The 11,081-nt window shown below is 41.7% G+C and overlaps 1 protein-coding gene across 2 annotated transcripts; it reads left to right on the top strand.

Moving 5' to 3' along the window:
- The first annotated feature begins 6,075 nt into the window (after positions 1-6,075).
- Positions 6,076-9,431, top strand: LOC136007077 (secreted frizzled-related protein 2-like). Of its 2 annotated transcripts, none has more exons than XM_065665015.1 (4): positions 6,076-6,395; positions 6,951-7,120; positions 8,010-8,105; positions 8,883-9,431. In XM_065665015.1, the coding sequence occupies exons 1-4, from the start codon at positions 6,109-6,111 to the stop codon at positions 9,191-9,193; spliced, it is 864 nt and encodes a 287-aa protein (XP_065521087.1). In that variant the 5' UTR covers positions 6,076-6,108; the 3' UTR covers positions 9,194-9,431. The 2 variants fall into 2 exon arrangements, with proteins under 2 accessions (XP_065521087.1, XP_065521088.1); XM_065665016.1 differs by having other exon boundaries at positions 8,013-8,105.
- Positions 9,432-11,081: the final 1,650 nt, after the last annotated feature.

The raw sequence follows: 11,081 nt of genomic DNA on the forward strand, positions 1-11,081 counted from the left end.
CATGATTGAAGAGCAAAATTCCACTTTCTTAATGGCCACTATGCCAGGGCTTCTCTCCTCCCTTCAGCTACTTTGAACAGCTTCACACAGCATTCAGCCAATACAGTGTTTACCATAAGGCCATGCTGTGCAGCATACGGGGTATGGCTTGAATGCAGTTTTGTGAGCCACTAGTAAATTAATACAGGATTTCAGTTCTTCCCCTGAAGTCACTTTATACAACTTGCCCTGCTCTGCAGTGACAAAAATATTGCTGGGCTGGAGACCTGAAAGCTGAATGGGTCAATGAATATTGCAATGGCAAAACTCAAGAGTTGTATGCCTGTGTTAGCTGCTAGCTGGTTAGCAAGTCATCTAATCTCCCTATGTCCTTCTTCTATCCCTGACTTACTTGGCCTGCTTAGGAAATGTTACTTACCCAGGTTTCATATAGTATTCAGGACACCCTTATGCCTTTAGGTGACACTGATGGAATCTGTGTGGGTACTCACATGCCTCACCCCTGCTCTTGTAGCATCTGAATACTTTATATTCAAGCACATTTAATGGCCAGCATGCCCCTGGCACTGTTAACCAGGACAGGCTGTATGTGGGGGAGTACAATGCAGTGGGGTTAAAGCTTCCACAACAAGCTTCTGGCAGGGTCAGAAACTAAGTCTGGGATACTCAAAGCACTGACTTTCTCATTGACTATTAAAATAAACTTCCCTGTCAGTTAATCGATTGACAGTAATAAGGACAGAGCTCAGCATGCCAGAGAAGTGAGCCTTTAACAATTTGCATTACAGATTTATAAGGAAATACAGTATTCCTGTCCTTTAAAAATTAAAGCCATGCTAAAGCCATTGAGACAACTAACAAGGCCTCTTCAAAACCATTTTGTGACTTTTCCTCTGCTGTTTTACACATACCATCGTGGCCTAATGGTTTTTGCATAAAGCAAAGGACACGTTATGAAATAAACCCTGCCCTGCCGCGTAAGGATGCTAGTCCAGCAAAGCTGTCATCAGAGTGAGACCGCATCTCCACACAGCCTTCTTTTGTGACCTTTTGTGGGTGCATGGTTATGGGCTTTGGTCCTTGTCTGAGAGCCTTACACCTCTGCAATTAGACTCCAGATAAAAATGACTCCATCTGAATATTGCAACAGATGCTTAGATTAAAACCAAAAATGCCTACATCTGCTAGTTGGCTCTCAACCCCCTACTTTCTTTGAAGAAAAAATCAGTCCCATTTCTTACTGGGGTCTGATGGGTGGCTCCTGCTTAATCTGTCTGTCTCCCTGGTAACAGTCAAAGGAGTCTGCACAGAGGTGGTGGGCAGGGAGCGAGCCTCCAGATGCTCTTCCTGTTATCAGGATCCATCAGCAGGTGACTGTTGCTCATATCCAGGAACAATAAATGCAGCCAGTGGTTAGGGGAACAACCACACAGCTTTCTTCAGAAGCCTCAAAGGGCATTAGCTGGACTCCCTCTTTTCATTTTCTCTAAACCTCAGGTCTTATATTATAATCTGTCTGTGCAAAATGTATGCAGAGGCTGCAATTCCTATGATAGTTTGCTAAACTAGTCTTTTTTTTCAGTTTAGACAGTCTTTATTCAAGCAACCCTCTACACACATATATCACTATGACTAGAAATACTGTGTCCCCACCAGCTTTTGTGTAATATGAATGTTTAGCTGGTGTGGCAACAATAAATCAGTTTACTGTTCCCAAAAGCGAGCTGTGCGCACATTTCCCTCATGTTTTTTTTCCACACCATGTCAATGAGCAGCTGAGCGTTTGCAAAAAAGGTGACTCTATGGCACAGCAACGTGTGTGCTGCAGCTCATACCCTGCTGAGGAGATAGTATCTGACTGACTTGAAGCAATGGCAACCTACTTTACATGTTCATTTTTAATAACTGCTCTGCAAGACTCCTGCTAAAAATGATAAATGCCTCGCTGTCAAACAAAGCTTCAAGGTAACATCTGCTCATGGAGAGCATCAAAATAATTAAGCCTAAACAGAAGCACAGCCAAAGTCTTTCCCATGCTTAAAAGTGTTTGTGAGTGTAGCAAAAAGAAGTGTCAAATCGCCAGATTCCTTGGTAAATGATGACACAAAATGGCACAGGGTAAGGTATGCAACCCAGCTAACATCTGGAACCCAGCGACTGTCAGAAAAGAGAAGGATCAGCAGCTCCCATAAATGATGCTCTTTCCTGACAAAAAATAAAAAGGCTAACAAAAATGACTGACTGACAAATAATGCTCTGGTTTCAGCTCCAGCTTAACCCAATGCACTCACAGGTGTCCAGCAAAGGCATTTGTGAGCATTTTGTTCTCGGAGCTGGTGTTGATTCTTCAGCCCCCAGTTGAGCCTCGGAATTCCTGACAAATGCATGGTCTTGCTATTGCTGAGTGAATGGCTACTCTGGTCAAAACAGCAAGGAAACAAGAACAGAAGCAAAGCAGAAGCCTTGCCATCCTTCTGATGGCCTCCGCACCATCGAATCTCTAGGCTCTCCACTGAAGCACCATGCCAGACATGGCCAAGCAATAACGTGCAGCTCCTTCCTGTCCCACTGAAGCCTTAACCCTCCTGTGTGGTCCAAGGACGGTCTTTGGAGGCCTCAAGCCTCCAAAGATGCCACTGTACTCACGTGGAGATAAGCTGTTCTCCTTAGCATTACAAAATGATTACCCACTGAAAGTCAGCTCACCAAAAGCAAAACACCAAAAAACAGCTGAACTTCTTTGAGACCTATCTGAGGCTAAAAGAATCTTTAGGGTACAGCTCTGCAGTGGCTCATAAATGACCTAGCCCCTGTGAAGCCCTGGTAGGAAACTGACTCAGATACACAATTGTTTATTTACTAAGACAGTTCCTATGGAGACCAATTTGTCAGGAGAGTCATTAGCTCTTATTAGATCATTTTCATCTCACACTCTTTAGTTTGAGATGTGTGTCTTTCTGTCCATCAGTGGTGGCCCAGAGGGGGCTCTCAGAATCAAATCTGCTGTGTCACAAGGCAGCACTCTGGGTACAGCCAGAGCTTGGCCTGGCACAGGGTGGTTTGCAAGGCACGCCATGGTGGGAAGTGGCACAGCAAGGCCCTCAGCAGCGCAATACCACCTCATTATTTGGAGTACTAGAGTTGACTCAGGTTTTAGGATCAATCAAGTTTTCTTGTAAGTTGTGAAGCAGTGACAGAGAAAAACATCTAAATAATTGAGAGACCATATACTCTTTCTTAATATATATTTTATACCACTCAGGAATGTGCATGCCCTACATGCACATACCACTCAGGAATGTGCAATACCATGACCTACATGCAACAGAAGGGTTTCCTTCTCCAGAGATCTTGCTTTCAGATAGCAATCAGATGAGAAAAGTATTACAAAAGAATACTCTTAGGGTCAGAGAGGAGTTTGATTAACTTCGTAGAACTGCGAGGTGACGTGGTAAAGATGTCAGCAATGTAAATGGATGCAGAAGCCTGCTGGAGAAGGGGGATGGAGACCAGTTTTCACTCCATTGGAGTCACAGAATCACAGAATCACAGAATCCCAAGGGTTGGAAGGGACCTAAAAAGATCATCTAGTCCAACCCCCCTGCAAGAGCAGGGTAACCTACAGTACATCACACAGGAACTTGTCCAGGCGGGCCTTGAATATCTCCAGTGTAGGAGACTCCACAACCCCCCTGGGCAACCTGTTCCAGTGCTCTGTCACTCTTACAGTAAAGAAGTTCTTCCTGATGTTAACGTGGAACTTCCTATGCTCCAGTTTACACCCATTGCCCCTTGTCCTATCACTGGATATCACTGAAAAAAGCCTAGCTCCATCATCCTGACACCTACCCTTTACATATTTGTAAACATTGATGAGGTCACCCCTCAGTCTCCTCTTCTCCAAGCTAAAGAGACCCAGCTCCCTCAGCCTCTCCTCATAAGGGAGATGTTCCACTCCCTTAATCATCTTTGTGGCTCTGCGCTGGACTCCTTCAAGTCAATGCTTAACTGATGCTCAGGTGAGAGACATCAGGGTGTCTGCTCTGGAGCCTGTGGGAGCTGAGCTCTGCACCTTGGGCAGCCATGCCTGTGCATAGGAGGTGAGGCTTATAGCTTCACTCTGAGTGTGGTGAGATCCAGATGACACCAGGCAGCCATTCAAAGCGGCTGCACAGCTGGCTGGGCATGAGGGTCTGCCTTCTCCCTGTGCTGAACAGCTTCGTGCCATCACTTCATTGCAGAGTGGTAGCAAGGGCAGCTATGAGAAAGTGTGGCCCCCAGGGATACCTACATAGATTTAGCAAGAACAGGACTTGTTACCGAGTTTTAGTCAGGCTCTTCAACTTCTTATGAAATACATCAAGCACCTGGCAAAGGGATGGCATCAGGCCTAAATTCCTTTGCTTTGAAGTGAGATAACAGGTACAGAGAAACCACATTTATAGGAAAAAATACAGAGCTGGCAACAAAAGATGAAAATAAAAACAATTCTCTTAAATACAGCTTTGGTTACTGGAACCTTGCATGCTGTTATTTTTTCTGACTTATTTAAACAGGTACTATAATTTTCCCAGCAGCTTAAATAAAACAGCTAAGGAGTCATCAGTGGGGCTTTGTCATTGGTTTCAAAGATGCTAGGATTAATAATCTAACATTTAGGTATAAACATGTAAATGACATGTAGCACATTGTCTAAATGTGCTACATCTAAGTATAAGCACGAAAAGGTGCTGTTTCTGAAACCTGTATTTCAATTAAGCATCAGTAATACTAGATGATACACTACTATGAACATACTCATTTTAGTCTAATAGTCAAGCCAGATATTTTACAGTAGGTCCACCTAATTATTATTAATATCTGAGCATTTCTGTTAATAAAAATGTAATAAGAAATGGAAATAAAAATTAACATCCATAACCAACTGGAAAACTGTTTTCATCAAATGAGAAATTTCCACAAAATGTTTTGTTTAAATATTCAACTCTTCTAACTAATGATCTGACTTTTCTATTCACAATAGGTAAACTGCATATTACCTCTGTCACCTTAAGTGATTGCAAAGCTTCTCTGTAGCAGAACTGTTTGTCAGTACTATACTAAGAACCATAGTGAAGTACTCAGTAATTCTGTTAACTTTTAATTAAGAAACTGAACACTTTTTTTTTTTTCCGTAAAAAGTACACTTCTGGTATAATTTGCTTTCACACAGCTGGATATAATAATAATTTATTAATAAATAGGTGAAACACTGCATTATTTGAGTAATTTTAAGTGTAGCCAGTTTAATTTGAAATAATAATAGTGTTTTTCCATATGTATACTGCCTTTTCATGATGAACATATACTGATAGCAGCAAGAGTCCTACAATATTAAATCCACCGCTGAACATGGATAAATAAAAGATGTAAGCTCTGTAGCCATCTGGTAGGCACATACCCCAATCAGTAAAACAATTCTCTATTTTCAGGTCTATTAATACAAGTTAGGACCTTTAGCATGTAACAGGATAGGGATCCAAATTTCCAGACAAAACAGTTGGTTAGTAGTGGGAGTCTGTCTCTTTTATAGTGCTTGACCAAAGAAAGTATCTCTTCTACATTGTAAAGCAGTGGAAGAGACACAGCCAATTAGCACAAGCAAAACATTTTCACTTGATAAGTCACTCTAGGCTGTTTTTTTCTGCCCTGTCAGCAGTGTCTGAAAACAAAGGAGACACAGCAGCCCCAGGAGACAGCTTGTCTGCCCAACCATTTTTCTGGGGATCTCTTAATTTGTTTTAGAAAGCACATAGCAAACCTTCTAGGTGTCAAAATTTAATATGCCACATAGCATGCTGCAGCCATTGACACCATGGGACACGTGAAAGTCTATACCAAATCTGTGTCTTTAGGGAACATATTCCATACTTTGTCTCCACCTCCCTGGTTATCACAACAACCCCTTGAACAGGCAATAAGGCCTGGTCTTGTCTCAAGTGATTTGATAAGCAGTTGATAACCACAGTTCATTAAACTCTTGGGATATATAAGCCACAAGGTTTCAACATACCCTGGCACTTAGGGGCTTGACAGCTGCCTGCTCAGCAGCCCAGGAGTCACTGGAAGATGTTCTTGACTGCAAAAATACTTGTTTTTGCTGTGAATGGTTTACTCAGAGTGGCAATGGGCTTTGACATTGGATTATCCACGAAATGCGTAGTGATACCCAAGGAGATGGGCATGTGCCACAAGATTGGATACTCTGAAATGAGGCTTCCCAACCTGATGGGACACACCAGCATGGCAGAGGTTATCCTAAAATCCACCACCTGGCAGCACCTTGTGCACACGGACTGTCACCCTCACGTGAGGACATTCCTGTGCTCCCTGTTCGCACCCATCTGTTTAGATACGTAAGTACCACAGCACAGTACAGAACTCCAGTTTTTATTTGCCAGAACGGGGATCAAATGAAATGAATGTTTATCATAATCCAAAGGCAATCTCTACTTTTTCTGAAGTAATTCTAACTTTTCTGTACTTATCAGAAAGACAAGTACTGAAAGCATGTTCTACTTCCACTTCAGTTTGCCTTGGGAAAATTAATGCTGTTGTCAAGGGATATCATGTTTTATTTTGTTACAGTTGAAACTTGATTCTTGTTAATTTAGGGTTGAAGCACCTATTGTAAATAGAATCAGCCTCATGCTGACACTTTGCCCAGGTTGTAATAAAAAGAACTCTAAAACTGTGACTTAATCCTGTAAACTCAGTGAAGCCCATACTACAAACCACTCACAAAGTTTGCACTGTTGCCATTTTTGCCATTTCTTGAACTATATTATTATTGAAAGATGCTAAATATCAGTGCAGATGCTGCACTTTGCACAAAAAAACCCTGTTGCAATAGTTTCTGTTATCACTGAGTGAGTTTAAGTAATTCAGCCTAGTATTTCCTCTGGCCACAGGTTCATCCATCCTTGTAGGAGTATGTGTGTTGCCGTCCGTGACAGCTGTGCCCCCGTGCTTGCCTGCCATGGACACCTCTGGCCTGACAGTCTGGACTGCGATCGATTCCCTGCAGATGAGGACATGTGCCTGGCATCTCTCACAAAGGAATACAAATACTTACACAAAGGTAGCTGTAAAATGGTGGAGGAGAGCGTGGCCCTATTCTGTGCTCCTGGGAATCATGTACATAAAAGGGACACTGTTCCCAGGGAGTCTGTGATTTTATAAGTGGTCGTGTCTATCTGTACTGTTCACGTAGATGGCAGGGGAAAGTGTCAGTACTTGTAGCATGAGCTGTAGCAGAGCTCAGATGGGGTAGATCAGCATCACTTCAAAAAAAGAAAGTGCAGATAGTCAATGCTTAGATAGTGGAGGAACCCTGCACTGCTATGGGCAGTATCATACCCATAGCAGCACACTGTTTGATTTATTTTGAAGTCTCTTCATAGACTTAGCAATGGCCCTTATCACAAATAATTTTACATATACAATAAACTGATTCTCAGATCAGCTTGGAAAAGTTGGAATGATTTATTATTTGATTTTTATTTTTTTTTTTAGGGAAACCAGAGATATCATGATAATAGTGTTCAACTATTCAGATCCTCGGGCTTATTAACTTCTACAGAAAAGAATAGGATTCAGTTACTGCTAGCACACCAGATTCATGTATTCACAATCCTAATGCAGCTGCATCCAGAATCAGACAAAATCAGCCACCTGACCCCTTTCCCACCCACTGTAGCAGTATTAAAAATAACACTGTATTTGTTACTGTATTTCATGTTGATAATTGAGCTTGTCAGTTCAAACAAGACTGAATGCACAAGGAAAATGAAACTCTTTTTCATCCTTAGCCATGTTTTCAGAGAAGCGTGTAGACTTTCTGTGTTATCACTGACCAGTTGTGTATTTTCTGTCATCCCTGTGGTTAAACAGTGGGCTCTCAGGCTTTGACAGCAGAAAATTAAACCAAAAGTTTTTAAAACATAACCATGACATTTGTCATTTCTCAGCAGTCCTACCAAAGCCTGCCTGCCAGACCTGCCCAGCTGTGGAGGAATTCTTTACACACAAAAGAGTTCTTGAAGTTTTCTGTGACAGTAACTTCGGTAAGTCCTTGCTAATTTGGCTGCTATCAAAGAGAATAACAACTTTCCTTCTAAAATGCTTTGAAATTAGGATCACAATAATGACAGTTTCTGCTGTAATTTCAAAGGATTAAGAGTTCATCTCTTAACTTTGAATTGTTTTTCAGAATATGTTCTGAAGGAGGATTTATTTTGCATGAAAGATTCATCAGTGATCTAGTTTACAACCAAACAGCTTTTCTGTTCTTGTTTAGTTGGCTACATTGTAGTACAACAAGCTTTATGGAAAATATTTCTGGCAAAAGCAGCCAGATAAGCAGGTTTGCCTTTTATTAGTGGTTAAACTCAAACTAAAGCTTTGGTATTTTACTAGTGAACAGTGTGTCCTTGATATTTGTGTGTATGAGTTTTTCATAACACAAAGCTTACTGAGAAGGAGATTCAGAAAATCAAATCAGTAAAAGAAATTCTTACTTGTGATACAAAACCAACACCAGCCGCTTTCAATATCTAGTTACCCAAAAAGCCTGACACACACAATGATGGTAAAAATGCATTACTCACTTCTGTGAAAATATTTTTTCCTAGTTGCCTAATTCAATGGAAAAGATCTTTACTACACACCTTTATTTTTAAACAATGTTTTAAAATGTGTACTGCTGCTAGAGAAGGCCTTGCCATACTCTATCAGCATAAATTATGATAGTATTTTTAAGGAATCATCCTGCTTTCATTGGTAGTGTTTCTTTTGGCATTCAAATAAATGGAGTGACTCACATGTTTCCCTTTTTTCCTTAGCAGTGAAAGTAAAGCTGTCCAAGAAGAGAACAGTATTTGGTGACCAGGAGTATAACATTGAATGCCAAGTGGAATTCATTACCCAGGGCTCACTCTTGCCTTATGAAACTCAGAATATGATACAGCAGTGGCTGCTTATCAATGAAAACTGTACACAGAGGATGACTCCAACCCATCGTCCCATGGTGTATCTCCTTGTGGGGAATATTGAAGAGGGCATCATTTTAGTAAAACAGGTTTATCGCTGGCAGAGGAGGGACTCCCAGCTGACTTTGGCTACTCAGAAATGGAGATACCACAAATGCCTGTAAATACTTATCACATTATTTGTAAAAAGATGATTATACATCTCATGACAAACTTATCTTGTAAATAGGAATGTATTATAAGTGGAATGTAAAGTCTTAATGTCTTTTAAAGTGGTATTATAAGTTGAACTTAAAGCCCAGTGTTATCAGGCCTCCTTTCTGTAGTGTTACAGCTAATCACATGAAGTTTGAACTTGGCCAATCATGTATAAATGTTTCTTTGAGTTATTCCAAAAAAAAAAAAAAAAAAAAAATTCACTATGTGCAAAACCTAGCATAAAACAGTTGTAATCCAGCTGACTATCTTAAATATATATTTCTATACCATCTGTTCTGCCATTTTCTCCAGTTACCTAAATTTTCCCTTGCTTAATGTTTCATTAACCCACATTATTTTCTCCCATTGGAGTATTTTAAAGAAAGGCAGCCCTCTGCTGGTCGCTTTTGCCAGAATCAAAGTAAAATAAATAGGAATAAGTAACTAAACACGATGTGGCTGGCCCCAGCCACAAGAAGATTTGATCATTTTGTGTCGTTTTGCAATGACAGAGCTGATAGTGTTCCACTGGAATCACAGTCACTGGAATAGCAGTACCTGCTATTGAAAGGTCCTTTTCGTTTTCAGACACGTTACAAAAGCCAATGTATAAACTTTACCAGTTCCCTAAGTGGTCTGCAGGGAACTAATGGAGTGATAAGATTCAAGAAATTAGAAATATTACAGGTGCCACATGCTTAGCACATCCTTATTGTCAGTGCAGTATGCTAATACTAAAGCCTACATAAAGATGGCCAGACCTTAATTTTAGTTTTATAAATGTGTATAATAGACACAAAACCAGGTAATTGATAATACTCAAATTAGAAGCTATTTCAGCAATACAGTGTCTATTATGGTCATTTTCTTGAAACAAATATGGCAATGTTTACAGTCAGTAGCTTTCTAAAAGTCCCATCTGTACTGCTCTGGGGTCCTGCTATGTCCTCCATAAGTGCAGGTTTGTATGCATGCTTCTGAAGGCACTTGCTCCATCACTTTCTATCACGAACTGTAAAACTAGCAGAAAGTGAGGTGAAAAACAAGTTGACACAGTCTACGTTCAGTTTATACTGCATACTGAAGTCACTGCTTAGCAAAAAGCAGGTTGTTCCAAAGCTCAGTTCATTTGATCCTGCTGAGTCTGCGCTGGTCCCTGCAGGAAAGGTGGTAAACATTTAAAGGCAGCTGGCTGCTAGGCACATGCCGGCTGTTGCTGGAGGGCCCTCCGGAGGCTCCTTCCTCAGCAGCCCGCTGGGCTGTGGCCGCCCCCAGACTGACAGGCTGGGATAGCCGGGCTTGGAGAAGAGAAAGCTCCCGGGACACCTTAGAGCAGGTCCTAGTGCCTGAAGGGGGCCTACAAGAAACCTGGAGAGGGACTTTTTGCAAGGGCAAGCAGTGACAGGGCAAGGGGGAATGGCTTTAAACTGAAAGAGGGGAGATTTAGGCTCGACATTAGGAAGAAATTCTTGACTATGAGGGTGAGGCGGCCCTCCACAGGCTGCCCAGAGAAGCCGTGGCTGCCCCATCCCTGGCAGTGTTCAAGGGCAGGTAGGATGGGGCTTGGAGCAACCTGGTTCTAGTGGGAGGTCTCCCTGCTCATGGCAGAGGATTGGAAGTGGACGATCTTAAGGTCCTTTGCAACCCAAACCATTCTATGATGATCCGCTCAGAACTGGCAGGAGAAGCATTGGTACCTGGGCTTGGCGCAGAGAGGTTTGGGCTCTGGCGCTGCTTGCTGGGAATGAGATTCTGGTTGCTCTGCAGAAATGAAGCAGCAATCATTTTTGTTAAAGCTTTTTTAATTTCTCTTTATATTAAAGGACACCCTGCAGTCCAGCCGTTGTGGGGTTG

This window comes from Lathamus discolor, chromosome 1, assembly GCF_037157495.1.
Source record: "Lathamus discolor isolate bLatDis1 chromosome 1, bLatDis1.hap1, whole genome shotgun sequence".
Taxonomy (NCBI): Eukaryota; Metazoa; Chordata; class Aves; order Psittaciformes; family Psittacidae; genus Lathamus; species Lathamus discolor.